The 27,786-nt window shown below is 41.1% G+C and overlaps 1 protein-coding gene across 2 annotated transcripts; it reads left to right on the plus strand.

The window, feature by feature from the left end:
- The first annotated feature begins 711 nt into the window (after positions 1-711).
- Positions 712-27,704, plus strand: yeats2 (YEATS domain containing 2). 2 transcript variants are annotated; one of them, XM_086271172.1, is made up of 30 exons: positions 712-919; positions 1,314-1,419; positions 1,541-1,638; positions 1,785-1,877; positions 2,570-2,803; positions 2,887-3,005; positions 4,426-4,587; positions 5,857-5,968; positions 7,485-7,529; positions 7,617-7,785; positions 8,013-8,255; positions 8,904-9,071; positions 10,009-10,100; positions 10,857-11,045; positions 11,154-11,379; positions 12,132-12,290; positions 13,297-13,424; positions 14,995-15,141; positions 17,949-18,128; positions 20,323-20,698; positions 20,795-20,929; positions 21,349-21,486; positions 21,725-21,878; positions 21,969-22,045; positions 22,156-22,235; positions 24,165-24,372; positions 24,942-25,177; positions 25,342-25,416; positions 25,591-25,664; positions 26,126-27,704. In XM_086271172.1, the coding sequence occupies exons 2-30, from the start codon at positions 1,320-1,322 to the stop codon at positions 26,232-26,234; spliced, it is 4,326 nt and encodes a 1,441-aa protein (XP_086127298.1). In that variant the 5' UTR covers positions 712-919; positions 1,314-1,319; the 3' UTR covers positions 26,235-27,704. The 2 variants fall into 2 exon arrangements, with proteins under 2 accessions (XP_086127298.1, XP_086127299.1); XM_086271173.1 differs by lacking the exon at positions 21,349-21,486.
- The last annotated feature ends 82 nt before the right edge of the window (positions 27,705-27,786 follow it).

Consider the following 27,786-nt stretch of genomic DNA (forward strand, 5'->3'; position numbering starts at 1 on the left):
GATCCACAGAAAATTTAACAGGATGTTGTTTGATCTTCTTCTCTGCTTCATTAAAAGGAAATGTGTACGTGATAGGACAATTCATTGCAAGAGCACAGCAAAATAATGTTGTATAACCCTGACAAGGTTATCTGTTTAATTGCCTTTATGATCACATGTTTACTGTGGAACTGATGTCTGATGAAGTGTGAAGCTCCGCTAAAGCTAAATAAGATGAACTGATCCCCTTCTTGTCTGGTGTTATTTGCCTTCTAATTAGTGGCATGCAGCCTGACAGCAGTTACAAGCTTAAACATGTTAGACTAATAGTGCCTATGATAGTTCAAATATAGCTTGCTCATACAAAGGGTTACTCAACCCTGTAATGCAATACCTCCAAAGAGTTCCACTGACTCAGACACTAAAAAACAAAACAAAAAAACACTTCCTGCAATGATAACACTGGAGTAAAATCCCCATAAAGTTCTTTAGAATAAACCATGATGGCTAGTTGTAATGAGGTTTGACAGGGTGGCATGCATGCCATCTTCACCAACATCTTGTCAGAGTAGTTAGTTTACTAAGGGCTTGTAAGACGGGTTACGCTTTTGATCATGACAATAAAACATCCTTTCCAGGGAAGCAGTCTTCTGAAAGGTGACAATACCTATCATTCCACGCCTCGTTTTCAATCCATTTGGTAGAACAGCGGTCCCTTGTGGCTGTTTGGCTAAACTGCAAGGCTAACTATCCACTATTTAGTTAGCTTACTTGTAGAGCTCGAGATTTAGCAATTCCCTAAACACGAGTGTGGTCTGAATATACTAAAAACGCAACGGATATGCTCACGTTGAATTAAAAAAACACACGCCTTTCAAAGAAACGTTGCTCCACATCACAGAGTACTCCAGAAAATTTGCATTTTGTACAGCCTGAACCGGTATGTATGTACAACTGTGTGCTAACGTTAGCTAAATTAGCAAGGTTAGCGGTTGCTAACGTCAGAGTGCTGCTGGCTGTATGGACGATATGTATATGTTTATTTATGATAGCGGTGGTGAGACACACTAAAATGCGATGTGCATTCGTGCTAAATGAATCTTAGACAATCGGTCGACGCTTGAAATAGCGTGGTAGGCAGTGGGCATCCTGCTAACCCATGTTGGCATACCTGTTTGGCTAATCAGTACTGAGGTTAGCTGTGGGCATTGCTGTCAATTATCTATAGCTTCCCTGCTATGCAGCTAATCCTGTGCTAAGTGCAGAGCAAATCATGTACATCAGAGCATATAAGTGATTAGCTACACGTTTTCTAATTATACCCTTCTTTACAGGAAGCCATGTCGGGAATTAAAAGGAAGATAGAGGGCAATGATCCCGACTATGAGGACGTTTCTCTGGTCCAAAACAGTAAGAGAAACAAGGCGGCTGAACATAGTGGTAAGTTCATGCTCTGAACCCTGAGCCAGTACACCTGCTTTGCTTGTTGTGGTCAAAATTAGCTATCAGCTTTGTCCTGGTCTTGGAGATAAGTTCATTCCCTATTCCCTATTTTATCCAGCTCGAGAAGCAACAGTTCAGAAGATTGAAACCATCATCAAGGAGCAATTTTCTTTGGAGATGAAGAACAAAGAGCATGAGATAGATGTGATAAGTCAGGTATCCGGTGATACTTTCTTTTAAATCTGTTTTACTCTACTTTACTTGTTACTGCATAAAAACTTAACATGGACAATAACTTACAGGTCTTCTTCACGTTTAAGTGTAATACACAGCATGCCGGCTAACTGTTCTTTGCTTTGCAGCGTCTTAATGAAGCCAGGAGGATGATGGACAAGCTCAGGGCATGCATAGTAGCTAATTACTATGCCAGTGCTGGACTGACAAAGCTCTCAGAGGTAAATTCCCATTCATTTGCACACAGAGTTGGATGATACAGCCTCAAAATTGTAGTGCAATAGTAGTAGTAGTACACGGTAAGTCAAATGTAGGCACACAAGCAGCCTAGGTATTGTTTCCCCTGGGAAGTAAAAATATAAAATAACACTTTAACTGAACAATTGTTACACTTAACTATGTAAATCTGAAAAATCTTTTCCACCTAAGATGTTGTTTCTTAGGTAGAGCTTTCTCCCCCCCCCCCCCCCTGTTTGCTCTTCCTGTCATCTGGAGTGCACCTCCTGTGTGAATCAGTGATGCTTGGTGGAGTCTTTTGTTGACATTTAGGTTGCACATCACCAGCTCTTAGTATCGCCTCCTGTGTAGCCTGGTTGTACTTTATGGTGTTTATTTGCCTCAAGTGGTGAAACACATTTGTGGCTTCCATCTTCAGCTGGAACAGTTTCCTTGCATATTTTGCAAAATATTGTCTTTTTGTTCAAGGTTGTTGAAGTAGCTCCATTTTTAGGTACTAAATTGGCTCCTGAACATATCCCGACTGGTCTCATTGTTACATGCACTATGGATTATAAACACAGGGCATAAAACTTTATAGTGGTGTTATTGCAGACGGTAATAGCCAGCTGTCTGCTACTCTATGTGGTGGTACAATATAGAAACATTGACCTAAATTTTCTTCTATGTCCCATAGCATACCTCCAAGAGCGACCCTGCTGTGCTGAACCATCCAGCCATCCGACGCTTCCTGGAGTCTCCTTCCCGTTCTTCTTCCCCTCTCAACCAGGGCTCTGAGACTCCATCGTTGGTTCAATCAGAGTCCGAGTCTCTCTCACAGCAAGGAGATGGTGCTGAGAGGAATGGAGAAGGATCTTGGAGAGAGGACAGCAGCAGGCAGGAGCGCAGACCCGGACGCAACACAGGCAAAGTAAGTTCACCTGGCAGAAATTGTGGAGTTCTTGACTGTTTGATGATCGGTTAATAAAAGCATTGCCGTTGTTGTTGCCGTAGGACACATTCGGTGTACCATCGTCTGCAGGCGCAGAGCAGAGAGTGACCTACCACTCTACTGGGGACGATGCATCTAGACTTTATGTGAAGAAGACAATCGTAGTAGGAAATGTATCCAAGTACGTAACCAAATTAAAAAATGTCTGTCATTTCTTTGGTGACTAATTACATTGTAACACACTTTTCAGATTAGAACTCAGAATTGAAAAGAAAGTGTTGTTGAAATAGATACTCTTCACGTGGGAAGCCTGGTGTTTTGTCTTAGAATTTCAGAAACACACAATTTTGAGAATAAATGAAATGTAAAAATTTTTAATAAGAAAGTCACTTAAGCTTCGGGCAGGTATTATAGAAAAGGCTGCCTACCTGCATTCAGTGTTGTCTATTTTTTTTATTTTTAATCAGTCTTGGAGGAAAACACAAACTGCGATGGACTTGCTTATAAACTACTGCATGTCTCTTATTTTGAAAGTTCAGTTATCATTCATATATCACTCAGTTATACCACAAATCGGCCATCTTGAACCGCAGCTGGTTTAGGGTTCATGTGCAGGATCAGAAATTAAGTAGAAAGAGAGCTGATTTTATTCATTATTGGCTAAACATTAGAAGAACTGTGGCAGTCGGGGTTGGTTTTTCTTATTTTATTTAGTCAGCTGAATTTTTCTCATGCATGATTGTGCACTGAAGAGATGAGCCACAAATCAGTTTTCCTGCAAGTGTGGTCTTGAAGAAGATTGAGAATACATTTTACCTAATTTATTTTGCCCCTGGGTGGACAGTTTTCCGTTCCTCAAGACTGCACAGGTAAAATTACACTCAGTTAATAATACGTTGGGATCCCACCTGCCATGATACTCATGAGCATGTTGACCCCAGACCCCATATAAATAGATACTCACTTTTTAATTGTACATTACGTAACGTTTTAGCTCTTATGGGTCAGACCACACCTGCTGTTGAACTTGGCCTTCATTTTCATGTTAGCCACACACCTGTAGAGTTTCGTGACTGCATTTTGTATAGTAATGAGGCTTTTATTTTGACAAATGGGTGCCTACCATTCGTCAAAGGTGAGGTTTTTTTTGTTCTAGCATGACAGACAGACTCGAGCGGAAAAGGGTGCCAGCGATACTCATCATCAATGAAGCGCATATTAAGTTTAGAAAACTTTGAGATATTTTTTTAGCACACTTAATATTTTAGTACAGGTTTATTAATCAGAAAGGATTTGATCAGATGAGATTTTAAGTTCCTCCAGGCTTCCAACCGGTGTTTGATTTAAGACGGAAACTTTATGACAGAAAATTATTAAAGCGGTGTTGAAATTAGTCATGTAGCACCTCCTTGTCTGTCTCCTCTTTCCAAATACTTTGTAAAGATTTAAAGAAAAAAACACCCCTTCATTTTCAGTCTCACTTTACCTTCCTGCTCTTCATCTTGGGTGGTGTTTAACTCTTCTGTAAACCATCTATGCATTACCTCAATCCAATGTTTTCACTACCTCTGAGATTTTTCTTCTTTGTTTATTATTCTCAGGTACATTCCACCTGATAAGCGGGAAGAGAATGACCAGTCTACTCATAAGTGGATGGTGTACGTCAGAGGCTCAAGGAGAGAACCTAGCATCGACCACTTTGTCAAGAAAGTTTGGTTTTTCCTGCATCCCAGCTACAAACCCAACGACCTCGTGGAAGTCAGGTTTGTGCCAGTTTTAATGAAATGTGTTTTCAAATGTTTTTTAAGCAGTCATGCAGTTTCATGTACTAATGTTGCAGAATAAAAGAAGTTAGAAAGAATTTAATTAAAGAGAAGAAGGAAGACAAAAAGAAAGATTTGTTCTTGCAGTGTTTCGTAGCTCTTAGATAAAATATTTACTTCTAACTTTGTCGTGATAAATAAGTCCTTTGATCCACCTTTTTCCAAGCATCACTTGCCAAAACTGCAAGAATTATACAAACAATATTACATAATAATTCTCAGCTCGGTGAAAATCCTTTAGATCAACTTTTAGCAAACACTGCCCCCTCGTGTAGGTTTGATGATGCAGCGCATTCAACCCCTATCAGTCTCATCGCTTTGTAGAAAATCAATATTTGTCTTACCAAGCAGTAATCACTTCAGCAAAATCTTACAGCTTTTAAGAAAATTAAAAGATGACAAATTTGTTATGCAGATTGTACACACATCATTAGGCAACGTCATTTGCTGCACAGCGAGTCAGCCAGAACTCAACGTCAACAAGACTAATAGCAGGCACACCTAAGTGGTCCAGACTTGCCTTAGCCTAAAGCAGTTAGGTGTATAGATGAGCATCACACACTTAATTTAGCAATCATTCACAAGCAACAGAGGTTAGGTAGCCTTGAAATATGCACTTCAAATGTCTAATTGTTGGCATTACCCTCTAAAAATGGCTCAGGATTTAAGGTTGCCTGCAGCTTCTGAATAAATGATCTCTCTCATCAGTCAGCAGTCCTTATCCTCAGCTGTAGCTTCCCAGCTGTTTGAACTGACAAAGTGCTCACGTTGCTGTTGCAGCAGCTCACAAGCTCCCCCCACGTAACTCAAACCTTCACTCCCAGTGAGCCCTACGCTGATGCTCTCTGCTGACTCCCAGCACAGCCTGACTGTAGATGAAGGGATGAAGTGAAGTGGAAAAAAACACCTGCTTCACTTATAGGTTGCGCTTGAATACACACATGATACGCAGGCACATGCACATGCCCTTGCAGTCAGATCAATGTCTGTTATGTTGGGATGAGAATGTCAAGCTTCAAAGGAGGAGAACATGTGAGTTTTTCAAGTCATTGATTTTTAGGAGATTCTTAACTCGGTCCAGGCTAGAAAACAGATTGGTTTTTAAATAAAGGCATAGTGATTCATCTTTACTATATATTTTTTTCATCCTGACTTATATTTGAATTTTAACAGTGTTGCATAAGGCAGTTCAAATGTGTCTGTTCTCAGTGAGCCTCCCTTTCATTTAACGCGCCGCGGTTGGGGTGAGTTTCCTGTGAGGATCCAGATCCATTTTAAAGACCCTCGCAACAAACGTATTGACATCATCCACCAGCTAAAGGTCAGAATACTTTACAGACCACATCATCATTCACTTTACTTTTCTCGTTAGATGAGGACTCTTTGTCTTTCCTTGTGCCAATTTTCAGAGCCTATTGTAGACAAGCCAGTGGGTCTGACTTCTACTGCTGAATTTCACATGTGTGTAAAGTGTACAGGATTTAGGCAGGAAACTTAAAAGGATTACATACATTCACGTCAGTATTTTATTTTTTGACAAATACACAATATTTGCAGATTTTGCCTCTGGACACCACCACAGTGTATTTAAATTCAGTCAGTGTGTGATTGAAGTGCAGACTATCAGCTTTAACTCAAGGGGATTTCCAAAGATATTGCATTAGCAGTTTAGGAAATAGTCATTTTTGTCCACAGTCCCTCAAAAAGCGGAAGACTCTGAAAGAACTGGACAACTGACTGACAAGCAGCAGAAAGCAACAATAAAACAAACCAATCAGAAAGATGGCAAAAATTCCCAAATCTATAATTTAAAGGTGGTGAACTGATTTGCATGTTGACATCATTGTTACATGATAACAATATAACATAAGAAAGTAAAACTCTTGAGGAGGTAGGTGTATCATTTTCAGCATCTAAAATCAAGACATGCATGTAGGGTTTACAACAAGCTGAAAACCAGTTGTTATACTCAGGAAAAAGAAGTGCAGAGTAGACTCCGCTAGAAAAAAATTCAAAGAGCCTGCACTGTTCTGTAAACAGTTCTGTGGATGAAATGAAAAATATGGAGAAGGAGAGCAACAACTCATGATCTGAAGCATACCAAATGACCTGCTGATAGAAGTAACAGGATGCATTCTGTGTGCAGGGCTGTGCTCTCTGCTCACATTCAGACAAATACTGCAGAACTCACCAGACAGCATTTTGCAGAGTAAATAGATAATGACCCAAAAGAGCAAGCAGCGCAAGTTTCTCAAGGCAAAGAAAACGTATTACTTTTAATGGCCAAGTTGGTCACTTGATCTCAACCCAACGATGCTTAATTTACAGTTATTAAATACAAAACTGAAGGCAGAGAGACCAACAAACAAGCAGCAGCTGAAGGTTTGTGCCGTAAAGGCCTTGGACTTCCTAAACAGTTCAATCAAGTCTTTTGATAAACCCCTTGAATACATCAATTAAAACGTTAACTGGGTCAACGGGTTTTATTTGCTGAGCTTCTACCAGTTTTATTAAATATTTTTTCATTTTAATAGCTGAGTGCTTCAGCAAGTTTTCTCCTGTTATGGCTTGCTTTTTTTGCCCCACTGAAAAGCACCTGTCTAGTATCTTTTTTTCAGTCTGCATTACAATCACGTTCGCCTTTTTAAACTAAAGAACTTTCATTGCTTTTAGAAATGCATAGTGATATAGTCCAGTTTGATTTCAGAGTAATTAGATGTTGACATTTCTTAAACAAATAAGTAATCATAGTATATTGCACTAAAATGTCTTTATACAGTTCAGTAACTCTGCTGCATAACTTTGCTGTCTATATCCTTTCTTCTGTTTTCCTACAGCTCGACCGAACATACACTGGACTGCAGACGCTCGGGGTAGAAACAGTGAGTTAGAAATGTTCACTTTGTTTCTTGCTATGACTTTTTTTCCCTTCAGAGCTTCACTCTGACGTTGATTTATATTTGTTCCAGGTGGTTGATGTGGAGCTTCACAGGGATTCTCTTGGGGAAGACTACATCCCTCAGCCTTCTTCCTCCAAGGTGACTCACAGAGCAGCCAGCCCCACTTTGACTGCCTCTCTGGCCCAGACTTATGGACGCTGTAGTTCTCCTGTGTCACATGACTCCAGTGTAGACAAAGGTACACCAGCAGATTATTTTTGCACATTTAAAATAATAGGGATCATGTACCTGAGGGTGTGTATATACTGGACTGCTTAACAGAAAAGTAGGATTGTTTATTTTCTCTCCATAAAACTAAACCAGAATAAACCAGTTTTCAGTGGTTTCTTGGCCTTACAATCATTTTATGTCAGCTTATTATCAAAACCAGATGATGTTCAATAAAAATTGTTCTTCCATCTGCAGTTTTCATAAAGACAGAGTCGGGGAGGCCTGCAGGTGTTCATAGCGCAGGCCTTGCTGCTGGTGAACACACTCCAACACGGCCCAAGGCCGGTGACAGAGTCACTCTGGGTTCCCATGGCAACTCTGCCTTCCAGCCTATCACAGCAAGCTGCAAGATTGTTCCCCAAGGACAACCACCCAGTCCTGCTGAGTCTCCTGGGAAATCATTCCAACCAATCACAATGAGCTGTAAAATAGTTTCAGGTACGTGTCTCCACCCACTGTCCTTGTAAAATTGTCATATTGTTTCTAAAGAATCCAATTCATCATAAATAAGATGGTCTAAGTTTACACAATAAAGATGCCCTGTGATTATAACTTCTTTATTTCAGGTTTTGTTGAGGTGAAATTTGTAAATCACTAAGAAGTGTTGACAGCAAACGCCTCACTGACATTGAAGTTTGATGACATTATTTTTCCATTTGCTTGTAATTTCAACATATTGTTTCCCAGCACTGACACTGATTCTCAGCTTAGTGAAGTTGGTATGAATACATTCATTGTTAGGAAGATGCAGTACTGCTCAGTAGGGGTTGACAAAAGCTTCTTTTGTGTTCCCACAGGCGCATATTTCTTGCATTAGCCAAACAAAGTACATAAAAATAGAAAACCGCCATTATGTTTTAATTCAGATTTGGAAAACTGCTGATTATAGTTTCGAATGTCTGTAAAGGCAACTGTAAACAAAACACAGAGAATGGAAACAGTGGCAAAAAGGTCATGTGACATGAATTTTATCTTTCGATAACATATTTCAGAGCCCCTTTTAAAAATGAGAAAAAATAAGTTTCATAAAAAATTAAGTCCAAGAGAATTACTCATACAATAACTGCCCTACTTCCTCCCCCACAGGGTCACCCATCTCCACACCCAGCCACTCCCCGCTGCCCCGCACACCCACGACCTCCACCCCTGTCCATTGCAAGCAGAGCTCATCCTCTGTGCTCAACAATCCTTATATCATTGTTGACAAACCGGGCCAGGTTATCGGCATGGCTTCCTCATCCGCTGCCTCCACAGGTACACTTCTCCTACTCAGTGTTAAAGTGCTGCTTGAAATCGGAAGTGGACCTGGAGCAAAATTGAGAAGCGGTGTCTGAGCCGCCCACATGGGATATAAAAATGGCTGTGAAAAATCCACTTTATAGCAGGACAGACGATGAACAGTGCCCTTCAGACTTCTCTGTTCTCTTTGTTTCTCTCTTTGCACTTTTTTCCCTCTTTAATCCCTTTAAAGTCTACTTTCTAACATTATGTATTCCCTCTTTGCTGTTTTCTTTCTCCCTACCTGCACTCCTAAATTATGACGTGTGGTGAGCCAGCAGGATGGTTGCTAAAGGAGAGGTTACCATGGTAACTGAGTCAATGTGTTTCATGGCCAGATTAGGGGGCTATTCGAGAAGACCCTGCACTCCAAACAGTTTTTTCCTCTCTATGTGATGTGTGTGTGTAAGTCCCCATAAAAAGATGAGTTTTATTGCCATCTGAGCATTTTGCGCATCATCAAGCAATCATCTTGCATGATGATAGTCATTGTGTTTACTTCCTCTCAGCACCAGCATCAGGTCATATTCCACTTAGGAGCTCTTTCCTGTAGATTGCTGTCTCACACCCACTCAGCCACTCCTACACTTCCTTCACAAATGCACTGCTCACCCAGATTCGGCAACAAGGTTAGAGTGTTCTTAAATTATGTTTTATCAAAGTGGATGAGATAGATGTGGGTGTTTTGGCTGATTCACCAGTCCTGCGGTAAAACAGATTTTAATGCAGTGAGTAAGGAACAAAACTCTGGTGGGGCTCAGCTCTGCGAGTCAGTCAACCCTGAGAGGAAACAGTCACCTGGCACCACAGTGGCCTCGATATCTCTCGAAAAGCTGACAGGAAGGGTGGTGAATCCTCACCCTCATCTGTGCTGTGACTTATTGTGTTTGTATGTTTGTTAATTATTCCACAGGAAGCCCATCCACTAAACAGTCTGCCACTCAGGGCACTCGCTCCCCAGCACCTAAAGTTCACACTGGCACCTTCCTGTCCTCAGGGATGAAGGTGAGTTGGTAGAGCCTTACTGGGTTACAACCTTAAACGTGACAAACATTATCCATTTTTACTGCCCTGTCCTCTAACTATGAAGACAGTCCTTGTATTATTTGTGTTTAAAGCAACATTAACAAAGCAGTGTGATATTAATAGTAAGCCAGGGTGCTATCTTCAGCAGCTGTGAGTGCCTTGGCAGCTATTTAAATAGGACATAGTTCTGAGGATGGGGGAGGGGGAGCTTTGCAGAGAGAATTGCACAGTTCTTTTTCACGCAAAATGTGTCATTAGCTTGCTTTAATGTCATCCTACTCGCACATGCTAATGATCCCTTTATTGTCCACAATGAGCGAAATATGATCTGGCCTAAAATTCCTGTTTTATCACATTGGAGCTCTGATTGGTTCAGATTCTTTAGTTTTCTCTGTTGTAAACTACAGACATCTGCTCTCACACTGAAAGGCACCCCAGATGAGGACATATGGGGAATATCAAAACATGGACCCGATGAATAAATGATGATGCTGATTTTACGAAATCTGTTTTAAGTAACATCTTTTCTTGCAGCACTGCAGCCTGCTGAAAAAAGAATAATCAGATCTTTCTTTACAGTCAGAGTGCATCGTATTAATCATTTATGTGATGTTTTCTTTTAACCAGACAATGTAATTGGTAAATGATATATAGCAGCTGCATTATGAACCCGCTGTGGTTTCAAAGCAGTGCGGAGTTGTGTTTCGAGTCCCTCTCTCCATGTTTCCCGTGCAGGTTATTATCAAGCAAGAGCCAGGGGAAGTTTCAACACAGCAACAGCCGATGGTTTCCACAGTAACCAGTCAGCAACAGCAAGCTAGCGCTACAGCAGGACACCAGTTTGTCGCAGTGAAGGGGGGTCACATGATCTCCATGTCGGCCCAGAAACAGACTGGTGGAGGGACAGGGGCCACTAGTAGCAAGGTCAGTTGTCACCCAGACAAACCTGCACAGACGCAAACCTGCAATGATAAGTACGTATGTGTGTGGCCACAGTCATTTAAAAAAAATAGTTTCTTCTCTTTCTTCTAGATGTTGGGTATTCCTGTTAGCTCAGGGCTTCAGTCTTCAGTCAAACAGGTTGCTATCAGCAGTGGACAAATTCTGGTTGCCAAGGGCAACCCTTCTGTCTCCAAGGTGATGAGTGGAAAGCAGGTTTTGGCTCAGGGAGTTGCTAAAGCCATCGTCAGTGGAGCCAGTGGCATTTCTGGACACCAGGGTACCAAGGCGGCTGGTGGTTCAGGTGGCAAGAGTGGAGGTCAGAGATTAAATACACTCGCACACACACATAAAAGAACAGTTTCATTTTATAGCAGCCCAAGTTGTTGTTACAATTTCAAATCCCATCCTGGCTGTTAGTAGAATTACATGATCTTTGATCCCCAATTTAAAACCACAGTATGAAATACCCCCCGAATGACAGAATGGTTGCCCCATGCACTCAAACACAACATTACATTACATCGTAACCTAGTTGATTTCTGTATAACAGTGCCTGCTGTATCAAAAACGAATGATGCTACAATAGTGAAAAGTATTGTCATGTTTTCACTGTGACAAGTTTGGTATTAAAGGATTCTGGTGACATGCCAACTCCATCCATTCATCCATTTTCTTAACTGCTTATTCAGTTCAGGGTCACTGGGGTGCTGCAGCCTTTCTCAGCTGTCATAGGGAGAAAGGGAGTTATTCAAGTTGGACAGGTCGGCAGTCTGTCACAGGGATAACACAGAGACACAGACAAGCATTCACACTCTGTTCTGCTCTGGGTTTAACTTTGACTCTGAGGTGGGGGAACACTTCAATGGGGTCATCAATGTTTGTTTGTTTTTTGTTTAGTTTTTTTTGGTTGTGTGTTTTTTCTTTTTCCTTTTTTTAATAGTTGAATTACATTTAGAAACAATGTGTCTCTACCCTATATTAATATCATCTTCTTTATTTAAAATGTTTGCAGTTTTAGAGCTGAGTGAGTGATCATTATTATTTCTTTTATTCTGTGTTTGTTCCTAGTGATGGCTACACTTCAGCTGCCAGCCAACAACTTAGCCAATCTGGCCAATTTGCCACCAGGTACCAAACTCTACCTGACCACCAACAGCAAGAACCCCTCGGGGAAAGGAAAGCTGCTCCTCATCCCACAGGGAGCAATCCTCCGGGCCTCCAGTGGAAGTGAGACATGTTGCGTCCTATATTATTAAATATATATAATAATAATAGTAAATAATATTTTTATACAGCCACTGTTTAAAAAACCCATATCAGTTTCCATTGACATGGTATTGCTCCTTTTGTGTCAGTGTTTTAGTCACATGCTTTTCTCAATCCTATTCATGTTTATTAAGACCAAGCAAAGGGTTTGTTTGTTTAAACTGCTTGTAGTCAATCTTTGTTGGATGTGTCACCATGTTTTAATAGAACTCTGTGACAGTGTATCTTTGTAGCAGCAAAATGGAAAATGCAGGTTAGCGTTGTCATGTTTTATATTGCAAGGACCTGCAAGATTATAGTGTATTTCATGAATTAATGTAGAATAATTATTCTAAGTTTAATATCCCAAAGTATAGCTTTACCACTTAAATATGGTTTCCAGGACAGTCTCTGTGGATTACAGTATGTGGGTATTTAATATGCAAGAAAACCTGCAACATGTGAAGCTGCACAACATTTTCTAGCAGGTGTATAATGTCATAAATTACTAGGTGTTAGAAATAGGCATTTGCCTGGAGCGGGTAGCTTACTCAACAGTGTTGATAGAAACTGAAAACAATGCTTGATTTTGTTGGCAGCTCAGTATTTGGGGTCAGCATCCCAGGCAAAAACCTTTCACTGCGACATTTTCATCCATGCCTCCAAGTTGTAGACATCTGTATTAAAAAATATTTTGGCTTCCAGCTCGTCATAAAGTTTGGAAAAAGAAATCCACTTCTGAAGTGACTCTACAACTTGAGGCATGTTAGTGCCAGTTACAGATATTGGCTGCTGCTGGACAGTGAGTCAGTTACAGTCATCTGTTTTTCTGCTTAAAGACATTTGGATTTTCACAGCAGTAAGCCAACATTGCACTGCCCTGCTCTGCTTCACAATCGTGCCTTTGCCCTTCTTTGAAATGGCAGCACTGATACTCTGGATTTTTCATATGAAATGAGACTGATCTATGTGGATTTCTGTAATTTAGGTCAGCAGTCCCAGAACAGCTCATCAGCGGTCTCTGGGGGCTCTCACAACTCCTCCTCCTCTTCCTCTTCAAGCAATCTACCTTCCAACCTCTCCTACACATCTTATATCCTTAAACAGACCCCACAGGTGGGTAGACCCACTTTTTCCTTTACTAACGACAAATGCAGTCACACACTGGCACAACATAATTTGTGGCTCTGTATGTATCTCATCTTTGCTTATTAGAGTGTTCATATTTGACTGACCTGTTTCAAATTTCCCTAAGACACTGGGTCCTGCTTTCCTAATAATGATCATTCTTCAAGAGCCATCTTTTTTTTCTGTAAAATTTCATGTCAGTCTCTCTTATGAGCCAAAGAGCCGGCGCACTCCCACATTCTAATTAGGACCTAGAGGATCAATTGACCTAGAGGGCTAATTGAATTTTCCGTAGCTATTATGTTATAAAAAATTAAAATGTAATGGAAGCATTGTACTGCTTAAAATAGTCATACTGTGCACATCATGTAACCTTGTACTGTATGTAATTTAAAGTCTAATATTGGTGATATATTAAGCCTGGCTGATCCTGTGTGGGTTTACTAGGCTGACCTGAAACCAGTTTTTATGGCCTTTGAATACAATAAGTCTGTAAGATTTTAGACAAAGACAAATTTTGTTTTTAGTAGTTACACCACTGTAGTGACTGATTTTGTGTGCCTGTTTGTATCCAGTAACTGAACACTTTGTTGGTTGAAATAGGTGACTGGCCTGTTTACTGAAGAATATCCCTGGTCTTTGCCTCGAGAAATTCTTGAGTTGCTTTTGCATTATGTTTTGCCGTATATGCATGAACTGTCAAAGAATTACAGCCGTTCACCACTAAAAAGGTGCTCAAAAGTAACTGGACTGACAGAATCAGCATCACGTTTACTGCAAAGTTTGTACACAAACAAGGAATTTCTCTTGGTGTCATGGTTCAAATACAGAGGTACAGAGAGAGAGGCTAACAGATAGTTTTATGGCCAGATGATGCCTAGTTAATGTCCTTAGTTATTTCATGATGAATTAAACATATAAAATTTGTGGAGTTGAGTCCAGGCAATGAAATTGTATTGGACTGTGTCAGAAAACACCTGAAAGAGCCCGCCTACTTCTGGGGGGAAAACTTGAGACCAATGTGAACCAGACTCATGGGTAGTAAGTCAAAAAATATAGGAATTTGCAAAACAGATGGCCGGTGCTCCACAGAGAAAATGGATAATGACCTAAAGAATACTGCAAAAGCAACCTAAGAGTATCTCAAGGCAACGAAGAATAAATATTTATTATTTATAGAACAAGCTTTTCAGTTATTTAATTTAAAACTAAAGGTAAAAAGATGGCTGCAGTAAATGTCCAGGTGTTCTAGACTTCTGACTGCAAAAAATGTCATCCAGTCATTGAAAACAAGCGTTACACTGGAACATATTTTAATTTTCAGCATTTGAATGTGGTGCACTTTGTATAAAAATGCCTGTAAATCCTAAACAGTTAAAGCGGGACTTTTAAGCTCCTTGAATTAAAGCTGATAATCTGTACAGTCACACACTGATTTAAAATCCACAGTGCTGGCGTACAGAGGCAAAATTAAACAAAACTCATTGTCCAAAAACTCTTGGACCTGACTGTGTGTCATTAGAGCTGCACTTTAGTCATTCTTGTTCTGTTTTCTCAGGGTACGTTTCTGGTCGGTCAGCCCGCACAAGGTTCGGGGAAGCAGGGGAGTTCCGGTTCGGCAGGTCATGCTGCATCATCTCCTGCAACTGCTAGCCAGCAGGCTATTAGAGTGACAGCCGGACAGAAGGCAGCCATCTTGGCTCAGGTCAGTGTGGAGAGTTTACTGTAAGCTGTTCAGTGTGTAACACAAATGCTGCTGTAGTTACTACTGCTTCTGTGTTTCTTAGTTGTTTCTTTGACAGTCTGATTTCGACACAGGCTTGTCTTTTGGGTCTTCCAGTTCTGTGATAGTAGGCCTCGTGTGGGGTTTGCCAGCTCTTTTGTTCCTGCTCTGCAGTCATTTTCCTCTTTAATATTCTTAATGAAATATTCATTCTTCTTCTCTTCTTTATTTTTACGCATTGCTGTATGTTACTTCACTGATTGCCTCCCTCATTTGACCACTAAATTATGACCGTCCTGCCAAATCTCAGATTTTGTGGTGGAAATGCTTTTGTATTTTCTTTGACAATGAAATATCTTCAGAGGTCTTTTCTTTTTCATTTGGAAGTATATGGATTAGTGTTGTGCTGGGAATATAATTTCATAACACAGTTCACGATCTGTCATCCACACACTGAAAGTTGTATTTTGCACATTGTTAGAGGGGCATGCTCATTTCACGATAGTGTATTAGAGAAGTATAATTGTTACTAGAAATGTCACTGCATACTCAGCGTTTAAACAATGCTGCCCTTGCAACAGAAATATGGCCCACTCAGCTAAATTTCTTTTTCAGTTTTATAAATGTACAACACCATGTAATTGTAGTTATCAAGCAAGGTGTTATCCAGCAGGACTGCAGTAGTTCTATAAAATAGACGGTTATATGAAGCCTGTGTCAGAATAAACTGGCATAACAGGACTCGGCCAGAGGATAACCACATCTTTGTACAGGATAAGAAGGCTGTTGTTGCTAGCTCTGCTAACATTAGCCACACTCCACAAACGAATTTGACCACCTAAGTAACGTTATACAGGCTGCAAGCTATGTGCGGATCATGTCTCTCCACGTATTACTTCAGCATTACATTAGTCTAATTTGTGCTAGACTCAATTTAAGTCGTTGCATCGCCTTAATTCTCCAAAGTAAAACTTTCTAAACTGTCTAAAGATGTAAAACCAACGTGTGATAGATGCACACTGGCCCCGGGCTCATGGCACATTCTTACTGGCAATAAAATTTGCAGTTTTATTGGAGTTTAATCTTTAAAACACTGTCAGACAATTTTTGAAATGACCATTCAACCAGATCTATTTGTTACCATATTTAGTCTTGTGTGAGAGCGTTAGGCTCAAAATAACAACTTATGTAACATTGTTGTCAGCTGTACTATTTACTATTTTTTTATTGTTTGGACTAGAGTTAAACTATTTTATCCACGTGCCAGTTTGTTTTAATGTGACGTCTTTTTTAAAATCTGTGTCTGTGTTGGCTGTGTTTTGAAAATTGATATTTATTTAAATTATATTTTATATTTTTGAAAATTAATTAAATGAAAATGTTATCAAGCTTTTTACAATTTTCTTAAATACCAACAGGGACCATCTGTACAGATCGTGTCGCCCTCTTTAATCAATGTAAATTAATCACCAATGACATATGTGGTTATTATCCTAGGCTGATTTTAAGGTGCTTAAGAGAAAACATAATTTGTGCTTGACACAGACTTTTTTTCTGTTTAAGGTATTGCGCCATCTTAATTTTAATTTTAAGTTAAAGTTTATATAACATCTCCAGACATAGATCCAACACAGATCCAACAAGAAACAGTATAAACGGTGGATGTAGCTACCAAGTGGTCATCCTCTGGTTTTTGAAGTTTTGTTTGGAAGAAACAAGATCAGCATTTTCACTTGGTTTCATCTTGGTTTAAAAAAAAAAAAAGTGATGAGGAGGGGCAGGTCCAATTGATGTCATAAGCCAATGAACATACCTAAAGAAATAATGCTCTTTTTCAAAACATAGTTTGATCAAGACTTTTTTTATTCATTGTAAACTGTAACTGAGTCCATAAACTCATCAAGAAAGTGGTTAGAGGTCAAGACAGAAGGCTTTCCCATAGACTTCTGTAGCTCCAGAGGTGTTTCTGCAACCACAGCTATCGCCATCTGGTGGCTTTTAGATACACTGCAGGTTGAATGTACTTCCTCACTGGCTTAATTTTTCCAACTGCGAAGCCACGTCCATGTTTTATGCTGTTCATGGTTATTAGATCTGGTATTACATCTTAACTCTGAAACACAGATTGGAAAACAAAAAAATATTATTCAAAGATGGCACTCAAACACTACATATGAGTGTAGTTAGTTTTCCATTGGTTCCACTCACAATTTAAATGAGCTGCAACAGTGAAAGACCTGTCCAGGGTGCTGCTGGTGCAAGCACCTGATTCTCCCATGTGCTGCTGAGCTGGAGGTGGACAAGTCCCCTCATGCATTTTAATCAGTCTCACTTTATATAACATTATCATAGCAGTTTCATTTCTTAGTGTTTACCCAAGTGAAAACTGACTTCAGAGTTTTAGTCAGACTGGTGTAGTGTTAGTTATTTTACAGGGTTTTTTTCTGATTTAAAAAATGGCTTCCATTTTCATTTTCATATGAAATGGTCTATAAATACAATAATTACATTGTTGTATTACATTGGTGTGCTGCTCCTGAACAGTGCAAAACTCAATAATATCATTGGTAACAAATGTAAAAGTGATTCCTTACTATTTACTGGCAACATGGCTACTGTGGAAATAAAGAAAAAAGTCTATGTGTGTATGTTTGTCAGAGTTTAAATCTTTTTTCTTTTGATAGATTGTGAGTTTTCACCTCATGCCTCCTTAACAACTTCAGCATGCTGCACGTGGGCTGCTGCTGCTGATGTTCTAAGTGGGTAATTGCTCGTCCTCTAATTGACAGGTGGTGGGCAGCTCCCAGGGTGCACAGGTGAAGTTGCCTGACGGCTCAGTTAAAACAGTAACGGCAGCGGGAGCAGGCCACTTGTCCAAGCCGGGCACCACCACGTTAAGGATGACAGGTGGAGTCATCACCGCTGCTAGCTCCACGCCTGGCTCTGTCAGCAGTGCGAGCCAACAACAGGCGAGTTTCACAGCTTTTATTTACATCCCTTTTATTCTGCATGGCAGATGTCCCTATGTAAGAGTCACATTAAACCAAAGAGCTGTAAGCATTTCTTTTATGGTTGCAAGCTAGTTATGCTGTTTTTAATTACGCTGGATTTCATACCCACGTACAGATGAGGACACAATTATTAGCCTCCCTTTGAAAATGTATTTATTTTTCTAACACAGCTGGAAGGAATTTTTAACATCCTAGTTTTATTTTTTGGATGCTTACATTATTTTATTTTGTGCACAGAAAGAAAATTATTTCACCGAAAATTAAAAATTACCAGGGTCAAAATTCTCAGCCACACTGATGCTAATGGTCAGTTGTGACTGGATAACAGCCTGCAGTCACTTGTTTTAGCTTTGAAATTCAAACTCAAGTCCTCCTGAGCAATCCCAGCCCATTCCTCTTTGATGAATCTCTCAAGATCCTCCAGATTTGGTGGTCTGCTTGGTCTTCAGTTAGCCCCACGCATTGGAGTGGGCAGGCGAGCGGTGGCATGAACAACCATCTCTGTGAACACGATAATTTGAGAATGAGGGAACATAGGATTTTCAAATTAATACCATTGATCCATCTGCTAAAAGTCTGACGAGTTTGAAAAATGTTGATCTTGACTTCAAGGTTTCTGAAAATCTTGTAAACACAGTAATTCGAGGCAGGTGGCAGCTAAGATTTTCAAACTTATACCAGCAATAGTTCTTATCTGCTGGGAGACTGAGGTTTAGCACTGGTGGCTTCTAGTATTTTTCTTGGTCTGCAAACTCGCAGTCCATTCCTGTGCAGGGTTCTGATGATTGTCCCACAATTCACGACTTGGCGAAGTCATTCACTAGTGTCCTGGCAGCTCTCACTAGTGTCCTACCTCTGCCAGGCTTGTTCTGTACTGTGAGGCTCTCTGAATTTACTGATGATACTTCTCCATCTCTTGCCTTGTGAGCACCAGTAATTCTTTTTTGCAAGTCTAAACTGATTTCTTTTGGGGTTTTTTGTTGTATTTTGGCATGATGCTTTCTCAGGTGAAGCTCAAACTCTTGCTTAAGTTTTTATATTGTGTGTAAACTGGAAGAAAGTCCTCATTTTTAACTTGCTTTTACAAGCTTTGAGCATTAAAGCACATCATTGCACATTTGTGGTTTGTGCTTTGGCTCAATTTAAAAGATCAGTTTTTGGGGGGTGTTAATATTGATCCTGGTATTTCTGCTATTCAGAGCAAATAGAAATAATTGATGCGTTCTAAAGGAAACCTTGCTATGTCCAAAAAGCATTTAGGAAAATTTAATTCCCCGATGGAATTAAAATCCATGGAGGAATTAAAATTTTTCAATTCAATAGGGGAGCTAAAGCTTTTATGCTCATCTTTAAATCTGGTATTATAGATACTAGAAGCACCCTGATTTTGCAAGAAATAACACATTTTTGTATAAGTGGAATTGGAAAAAAAGGCAGTAGAGATACACAGAAAACAAATGATCCAGCCTGAGTGCAGTGGCTCGCATGTGTAGGCACGCTGCTGTGTATATTCATAAGCATCGGTCTGAGTTAGGATGATTACATCTTTAGAGTCAGTAGCTAGGCATCATAAAACAGAGAAATTGCAACACATAAAAAGATTTACTCGGAGCTCCAACAAACAAGCCAAAGAGGCGGAACTTCTCTTTCTGAGGACTCTCTGTGAGGAAAAATGGACTCTTTTGTTTCTGAGATTCCATAAAACCAGTGACCTGATCAGCACAGCTCATTCTGAGAGCTGCGTGGCACTAGAAAACAAACATCAGCAGAAAAAAGAATACACCAACTCTCCTCCAGGCACAGCCACAGCAATCTTCTCTCACATATACACTACAGTGTTTTTGCAAATGGACTTGGACTGTGATATTTTTCATATTTATGAACACGTTCGCTGTCGTGCAGCTCCAGATAAGGTGAAATGCTGCTGTATATGTTTTTATACCTCACTTTATTAGCTATTTTGAAAGAAGGGATTTGTAAATAAGTGTGTTGTTTAATGAAACCATGGTCTGCCATCCATTGTGAAAACAGCTTGGACACTTGAGCTTTTGCTCACTTTGGTTAGCTCATTATCAGAAACGTTAAAGGACATAAAAGAGTCTGTGTTTGCTTATTTCCTGCGTGACACGTGTGTTTCCGTGTGTCCATGCAGGCCCTCGATGGTGGGAAGTCTGCTTCTCAGCATCACTCACTCCTGATGGCAGCCAACCAAGCAGCAGTAATCAACGCAGCAAAGAACACCAGTGCCGCTGGTGGGGGCAGCAGCTTGTCGAAGGCAGCAGTGGCCTCCTTGGTGAAGGGTGCTGGAAACCCTGCTGCGATCGCAAAGACTGCTGGAGGTTCAGCTGGTGCTGTAGTAACAGGTGCAAAGGGGATCACCAATATGCCTGTCATCAGCATGTCCAAAGGTGTGAGTACTGTTGTGGGTGTGCCCAAAATCAGCAGCAGCGGCGCATCCCTGGTTTCTGCAACTTCGTTAGTCAGTGGAGTGGCAGCCGCCGGAGGAAAAACTGGTGCTGCTCTCTCGGGTAGGCAGAAATAAGCCTGTTTCTGCATTAACTGTCAGGTTAAATGTTAATGCATTACTCGAATAAACAGAGCACCTATGTTTTTGTTTTGTAAAGGTATGCTGAAGATCCATTCTGGAGGTTCCAGCTCCCAGCAGACTGTCTTAACCATTCCTGCCAACCAGCTCAAGCAGCTGGGAGTTGGAAGTGGGTCCGGCGGACTGCAGACCATCTTCATGCCTGTGGGGAAAGGTGAAATAAACCCTCAACAAAACAGTGAATTCTAGATTAATAAACTGGGTCCTCCATGATAACACAAGATACTGCACAAACAAAGGTTGCTTTGTTGGAGTCTCACTTATTTTTAATAAGTTTCTGAGGGTAAATCTTAAAATATACAAAAAATATGCAAAATATGTTTTTCCTCATATGATTTACAGTGTGAGAACAGTTACTTTACGCTCTAAACTGAGTTTATGTTCCTTCGTTTAAAGATGGCAGAATGATTTATTTACAACACGCAGGAAAACAGATTTTCATTATTTCACAGTTTTCCTAAGTGCAGCTTCTGGAAGACCTGTCATCCTACCCTCTCATTTTTTCATCCACTCGTTAAGCCCGTGTACCTAATGGCCCACAATCCATTCCTGTGTGTTTTACTCTGTTTGTAGTCGTGTCAAAGGGCCCAGTCTCCAGTACTCCTTCCTCCTCCTCCTCCTCTTCCACCACCCCTGGAGCACCTGGAGCTGGAGCCTCCCCAAGTCCTGCCAGCCAGGCCTCCCCCTCCCTTGCCCTGCCTCTGGTACAAGGTGAGGGGTCCATCCTCACTCCACCCGCTCTCCTCTTCTTTTCCACTGTACTCCCAAACTCCTCTTTCTTTGCGTATAAAATTATTTATTTTGCTTAGAAGCACATTAGGCTGTAACTAGTAAACTCAGATCCCATCCCTGTAGTCTCATCTCATCATTTTCTTTTATCTCCCAATTTAAAATATATAGTATGCATACTAATAAAGCAGCCGTCTCTAACACTTGCTTTCTTCCACAGTGAAGACGGAGCCAGGTGCTGGCACAGCTGTCACAGCTGGTCCATCACCCCCGGTGACTACTCCTGCCCCCGCTTCTTCTGTCCATGTTGCCTCTGCAGCTACCACAGTCAAACAGGAACAAGGGGCAGAAAACTCATCGCACGACCTCATCAAGTAAGGGCAGGGACCTGTTACAATCACATACAGTGAGTGTATACATGAAAGCTTCTTGGCACCTGACAGCTGTGATTGTCTTCTCCTCAGCACTGAGCATATAGAAACCATGATGCAGCTGCTGACAGCTGTGGTGAAGAAATTCCCTCTAATTGTGCCAGATAAGAGTAAGTGAGCTCGCCTTTCATTTGATGTATGTAAAGGAAAAGTTTACATCAAAAAAGGAAAAGCTGTCTAAAAATTTGACACACTGGTGTATTTCTGTTTCTTTCTATAGCCGAAGACTCACATCCGTTTTGTGCCTCGTCGTCAGAACAGTATTATTCCTGGAATATTGGCAAGCGCAGAGCATCAGAGGTGACCTTTTGTTTTGTGTTTGCTTTTGATGATAAAAATTTAAATTCACAGAAGTGCAGTATCTGGGCTTTCAATCAGAAAGCCTCATTAGAGTCAAAGTGCTGATGAACCAGCAGAGATGTACATGTTTTGTTTTTGGAGCTGTGCAGGCTTGGAGTATATTCAGGTTTTTTCTTGAAATTATGCAAATGTGTTAAAGTTTTTCTCTCTCTCTCTCTTTTTTAAGCTTTCAAGCTGTCTTTCAAATAAAGAACGCAGGCTTTTTTCTTTTCTCTGTATGGATTTCCTCAGATGAAAGTTTTATTTAATCCCATCTGGGGTGACAGCACTCACTTACTAGCGTTTGCTCTCCAGGTTCCAGCTTGAGGGCGTCTGTGAGTGATAATTTGCAGTGTCTGCAGTTTTGGTGCCTGTGTAATCTCTCTTCATGCAGCATCCCGACTCAGAGAGTTTTCTGCTTGCCTCATGTCTTTCTGTTAGGTCACATATATATCGCTGCCTCTTGTCTCCTGTCATATCTTCATCAGTAGCTCATACAGGCCAACCCATATTGTAGCAGTCTGTTCTCTTTTTCTATTGCTATAAAAAAGGATCCCAGACAAGCCAAGGCATAGTTATTTATATCTACAGGTCACTAATTTACACAGAGGACAGGGGACTCATCACACATCATTACACATTATGAGGACAGGGAACGATTAAGTGGTGTCTACGGGCTGGAGAAAAACTGATTCTGCACAGCAAATCTGTGTGTTTGCTAATGAAATGAAAATCCTATATGCACATCATCCCACCTCAGCAACAATCTGGTAACACTTCAAGGGACTTCCAGGCCCAGCATGACTAACCATCTGGCAAAATGAAAGGAACGAGAGCCATAACTTTAATTTCAGTGTTCATCAGGACGGGAGGAAAACGAACTGCATCTACACACGTTACTCAAGATTCGTCCACTATATTGGTTGTGATCTAATCACCTGTTGCTAGGAAAATATGTATTCATAGGTAGCAGATTGCCACAGTTGCCTGTAGTTTTTACCCCATCACCCTTAAACGGTTGATGGGTATTGCCGTCACCCTGCCAGCCAGTCAGGCAACATGGACGCTTACGTTGTGAATGCAATAACTCGAGAACAGAGCGATGTTGAAGTTTCAAATTGATACCATTGATGTCTCTACTAAAAATCCCTGGCAAGTTTGAGTCTCAGTAACATCTACGTCAAGGTAGATGTTCTATTCAACAATATGTTGGCAACCAAAGCAATCACAAGGAGGTTTTTAACCAGCTGGTTGGGAATATACCTTTTCATCCTAGCAACAGGTGGTTGCCAGGGGTCTGTAGACCTGCCTGATCGGGGTTTTAGCAGTCACTTTCCCTGCAAATGGAGCGTTGACTCGTGCCTTATTCACTTGATCCTACAGTGTCACATGCCCAGAATGGCAGCCAAGTTAATGCCACTTGCGTTCACATGTGGGAAAGACCTCAATAGAATAAAATAATAACATCAGATTTCAAAAGACGCTCAGAAAGTCATTTCTTTGCCCAGTTTAAGGATTAATAAGCTTCCCCGTGTTAGACTTCCCGCTAGCCTGCTGCTTCATTAAGGCGTCAGAACAGTGAGCTGGCACGATCAATGTCTATTACTCATCCCACCGGAGCATCGAGCAAAAAGCATGCTAATTGCATTTGTTCACACTGCTTTATAAGCGTTTTTTGGATGCAGTAGGCTGAAAGGAACCAAAAGGACACTTGCCTGTATGTTTATTAGGATAAGGAATATAAAGTATATGTGTGCCATCACACAGTCAAAACTCTTAGTAACCCCAGCTGTGTGTGCGCAGCAACATGACCTGTTTGTGGCTGTACAGCTTGTGATTGATTGATTTCTATTCTCTCTCATCATCTCTCTGGTTTTGGCCTGTGTGCAGCTTCAGCGAGCCGTAGCGGTGAAGCGGGTCGTCCAGGACGTGTTGGATCGCTCGCCCCGTCTCCAGGCCCTCACCCCGCCAAAGACCAGAGAGGTGGTTCAGTGGTGTCGACAGAGGGGTTACACGCCGCCTGACCCCGAACCCCCACAACCCAAGAACGATGACGAGTCCATCGAGGACATTCTCACTCAAATCGATAATGAGCCTGGTGAGTTTGTGCCTGTGTGGACTTGGTCTACATCTTCTACAGGAAGATCGTTTCACTCGGTCTTGTTAAAGCTCCAAGCGGATCAATATTTTCGCCTCAGTGTTGCATGTGTGGGTGTACTGTTTCTGCACCTACCAGTGGATCCAGTAATGCGTCTGCAGACCAGTTGTGTGCGAGGGCGGCCAGTGTTCAGCCTCAGTGCTTTTGTTCAGTTGCATTGTTTAATTTGCTGGGAACTCTTATTAATTCCATCTTTTTGTCTCTAAAGGATGGGTGATGAGGCCGTTTAGCTCACTGAGCCAAACAACATGATAATCGGTGTTTGTGTTCTACTTGTCTCTGTCTGTGCAAACGTCTTCATTTGTAATTGTTGCGTTGTTGAACTGCTAAAATGAGCAAAGATCTCACAAAAACCCTCCTTCACATGTCTACGTTTTGCTTTACACCACACAGCCGCGTATCAAGAATCTGTAACCTGAGAGATGCACCGAAGCAGTCGCCGTTTCTGCTGATGCTGCGGCTTGTGAAATGATGTGTTAAATGAAGGGTACGTGTAAATGTTCCCGCAGAGTGCCCGTCGACCCTGAGTAGCAGCGAGGAGCTGGTGCTGCGTCTTGAGCAGATGCAAGCTCTGCTCAAGACTGAGCCAGAGGAGGCGGATGACGAAATAGTCGACATCATCACGGTGACTCCTCCCTGCCACAAGCTAAAGGTCAAAGAGGAGGAACAGGAGGCTGACCCGGAGCCCAAATTCTTCCTGGGCGCCAGCCTGTCCGATCAGTTTGTCAGTGAAGCAGCTCAGCAGGTTGGGACTCTCTCTGGGTTTGGTTTTGTTTTTTCCCCTAAGAAATGTGGAAAAAATGAAAAAATTCAATCAGTGATTTCTGATTCCTCTCCAGCTTTTAGCAGCTAACAGGAGGGCACACCACTTTCCCCCTTTTTTTATAAGATGAACACTGCCTCTTTCAGATCGGGGTAACCTTCCAGCCGGTGGAGGTGGAGAAGAATGTGTTCGCTCCAGTAATCGAAGCCATGATTCTAAAGGTTGTTCACTGTACACAAAACAGTAACTCATGAAAAATGTCAAGAAACACTTGACAAACAGTCTGAATATGAATCCTGAATGCTTGTTTCACTTAATCACAGTGTGTGTGTGTGTGTGTGTGTGTGTGTGTGTGTGTGTGTGTGTGTGTGTGTGTGTGTGTGTGTGCGCTGTAGGCTACAGAACAGTTTGCAAGTGACATCCTGAGAGAAGCGCTGGCTGGGGCCTACGCCAAATCCCCTCCAAACAGGTCAGCCTTTTTTTCCTCTTTCCTCTCTAGCATGCGACCTGCCTTAAAGCTCCAGTTTTCACTTTATTTTTTATATTTGGGCCTTTTGCAGCCAACTGAGTTAAAATAAAAAACAAAGAGTGAAGTAAAAAAAAAAAACTTTTTTTTTCTTTTGATGTTTTCTAAACAAATGTTAATATAAAAGCCTGGTGGTAGCTTGTATCTTTTTTTTCACCCTTTATCACAAAAATAGCTAAAACTGTGTGTTAGATGGTGCTAGAGTGGATGGATGCTCTGTTTTTTCAGTAAAAAAACAAAACTGTGAGTCACCTTTTACCAGAGGGCGATACATTTTAAAATGAAAACATGTCTGTATGCTCACTAAACGCCACAAACCAAGGGCTGTCCCAAACTGAAAGATACCTCAGGGTGGTGTTTCTGTTCCTCTTGAAGCCATTTCTTGGTTGCATTTGTGTTTGCAGGGCACCAAGAGAGATCACAGCCATGAACATCCACCAGGCTGTCAGCAGCATCCCCACCTGCGACTTCCTCACTAATACACACATGGGTTACCTGGCTAAGGACAACTGAGGCCTCCTCTACTTGACATCGACTGGTTGCTGACAGTGAGACAAATCGACCGTGTTCGTGATCACACTCGGTCCCGTTGGCTCAGGTTGCACAGCAGTAATAATGTACTGTATTCATTAAGTTGACCATTGAAGGGCTCAGTTTGCTGCTCGAGCAGCTGCGTAGCAGCAAAGTAACAAATGTTTCTAATACTCTGTAACATCTTAGTGCCGGTGCATTGAAGCTTCGTGGGGCTCGTGTTATTGGATTTAGAGAAGCGATTGTGCTCTTGCTTACCTCAAGAAAAGATTATTTTAATGATGAAGTGTTTTCTGCCAGACAGCTAGCTAGTCACTGGGAAAATGAAGCCTGAGTGACTTGCAGGGTTAAATAATAAGATCAGACAGCTGTCCCATCTCCAGTGTACTGCATCTCGCCATCACAATCACTGAATTTTTGGAACTGGCTGAGTCTTTTAGCTCAGGTGAACCACAAATTTAGCTGTTCGGAAACACACTGAGTATTTTTCTATCATTTGGGCAGAGCATACACAGCAGTTCTGCTGAAAGTGGCATGGCAACCAGCATTCAGCTTTTGATGTGTTTCACGGTTACCTGGCAGAGGTAACGTCGAGCCTTGCAAGACAAACAAGCACGCAGGAAGTGTTTTCTAAGGCCCTTCAGATGGGCTAATAGATTCATCTTTTATAGTCTGAAATTAAAGGTGGATTATGCCACAGAGACACCGATGAACTAATATGATGCAGGAGACGGTGTAGTGTGAGAATCATTGTGATTTAGAGAAACTCGCTGTTAGTATTTATCTTCTGTTCACGAACCAGCCCTGGCAGCACGCTGAAGTGTTTTTAAGCATTGTGTGTAACAGCTGTGTTGTATCTTATCATGTAATGTATAGTGTATATGACCAGTATATGAAGTATGGTGTTTTCAGACACTGTTTATTTTTCTATCAAATCTCAGCACCTGCGATCAATTACACCCCGACAGTAGTGAGTGTGTGCGTTTGGATGTGTTTGCTGTAGTCCCCACAGAGGTCAGTGAAGTTGATGTGTGTGTCTGTGTGCGTGTTGTGCTGTTGTTTCTGTTTAATGTGCTGCTTTGTATTACGTTCATGTGTGAGAATGAGTGGATGTGTGTCGGGCTGAGTGACTCTGATGCCTGTTAAACCAAATCGTATTAGTGTAGAAGACACCTAAACATTGTATTTTCAATTTCAGTGCAAACCAAAAATATAATCAATATTCTTGTAATGAATTTTAAAAACAATTCTTGCAAACCTGGCTCGTCTTTATTTATTTTTCTTGTCTTTTTTATGTTTTTGATAAATGCAATCATACATGAACAGTGTGCTGAACCCAGGTTAGTGACACAGGTGCCTGTTACAGGCTACTTATCAAGTAAACAGCTAGTTTCTCAAATTACACACCTGTGCAAGTTTTTAAATGGTTATTAGTGAGACTAATGCAAATATGCTCAGTGTTTGTCTGGACTGTCCACAATAATATTATTTTAAAGGACTGATTTGACTCTTTTTATATACACTCTTAAAAGCC

The sequence above is a fragment of the Aulonocara sp. 'chitande type north' Nkhata Bay genome, linkage group LG18 (genome assembly GCF_057382095.1).
Source record: "Aulonocara sp. 'chitande type north' Nkhata Bay isolate Kocher_YH1m ecotype deep benthic linkage group LG18, A_spYH_male_GT1.1, whole genome shotgun sequence".
In the NCBI taxonomy this organism is placed as follows: Eukaryota; Metazoa; Chordata; class Actinopteri; order Cichliformes; family Cichlidae; genus Aulonocara; species Aulonocara sp. 'chitande type north' Nkhata Bay.

Bases quoted from the DNA above. Each gene is read 5' to 3' on its own strand.
- yeats2 (XM_086271172.1), top strand. From the start codon at position 1,320: ATGTCGGGAATTAAAAGGAAGATAGAGGGCAATGATCCCGACTATGAG. The intron at 22,236-24,164 runs GTGACCTTTTGT...GCCTGTGTGCAG, and splicing joins GCAAGCGCAGAGCATCAGAG to CTTCAGCGAGCCGTAGCGGT. The intron at 25,665-26,125 runs GTCAGCCTTTTT...TTGTGTTTGCAG, and splicing joins GCCAAATCCCCTCCAAACAG to GGCACCAAGAGAGATCACAG.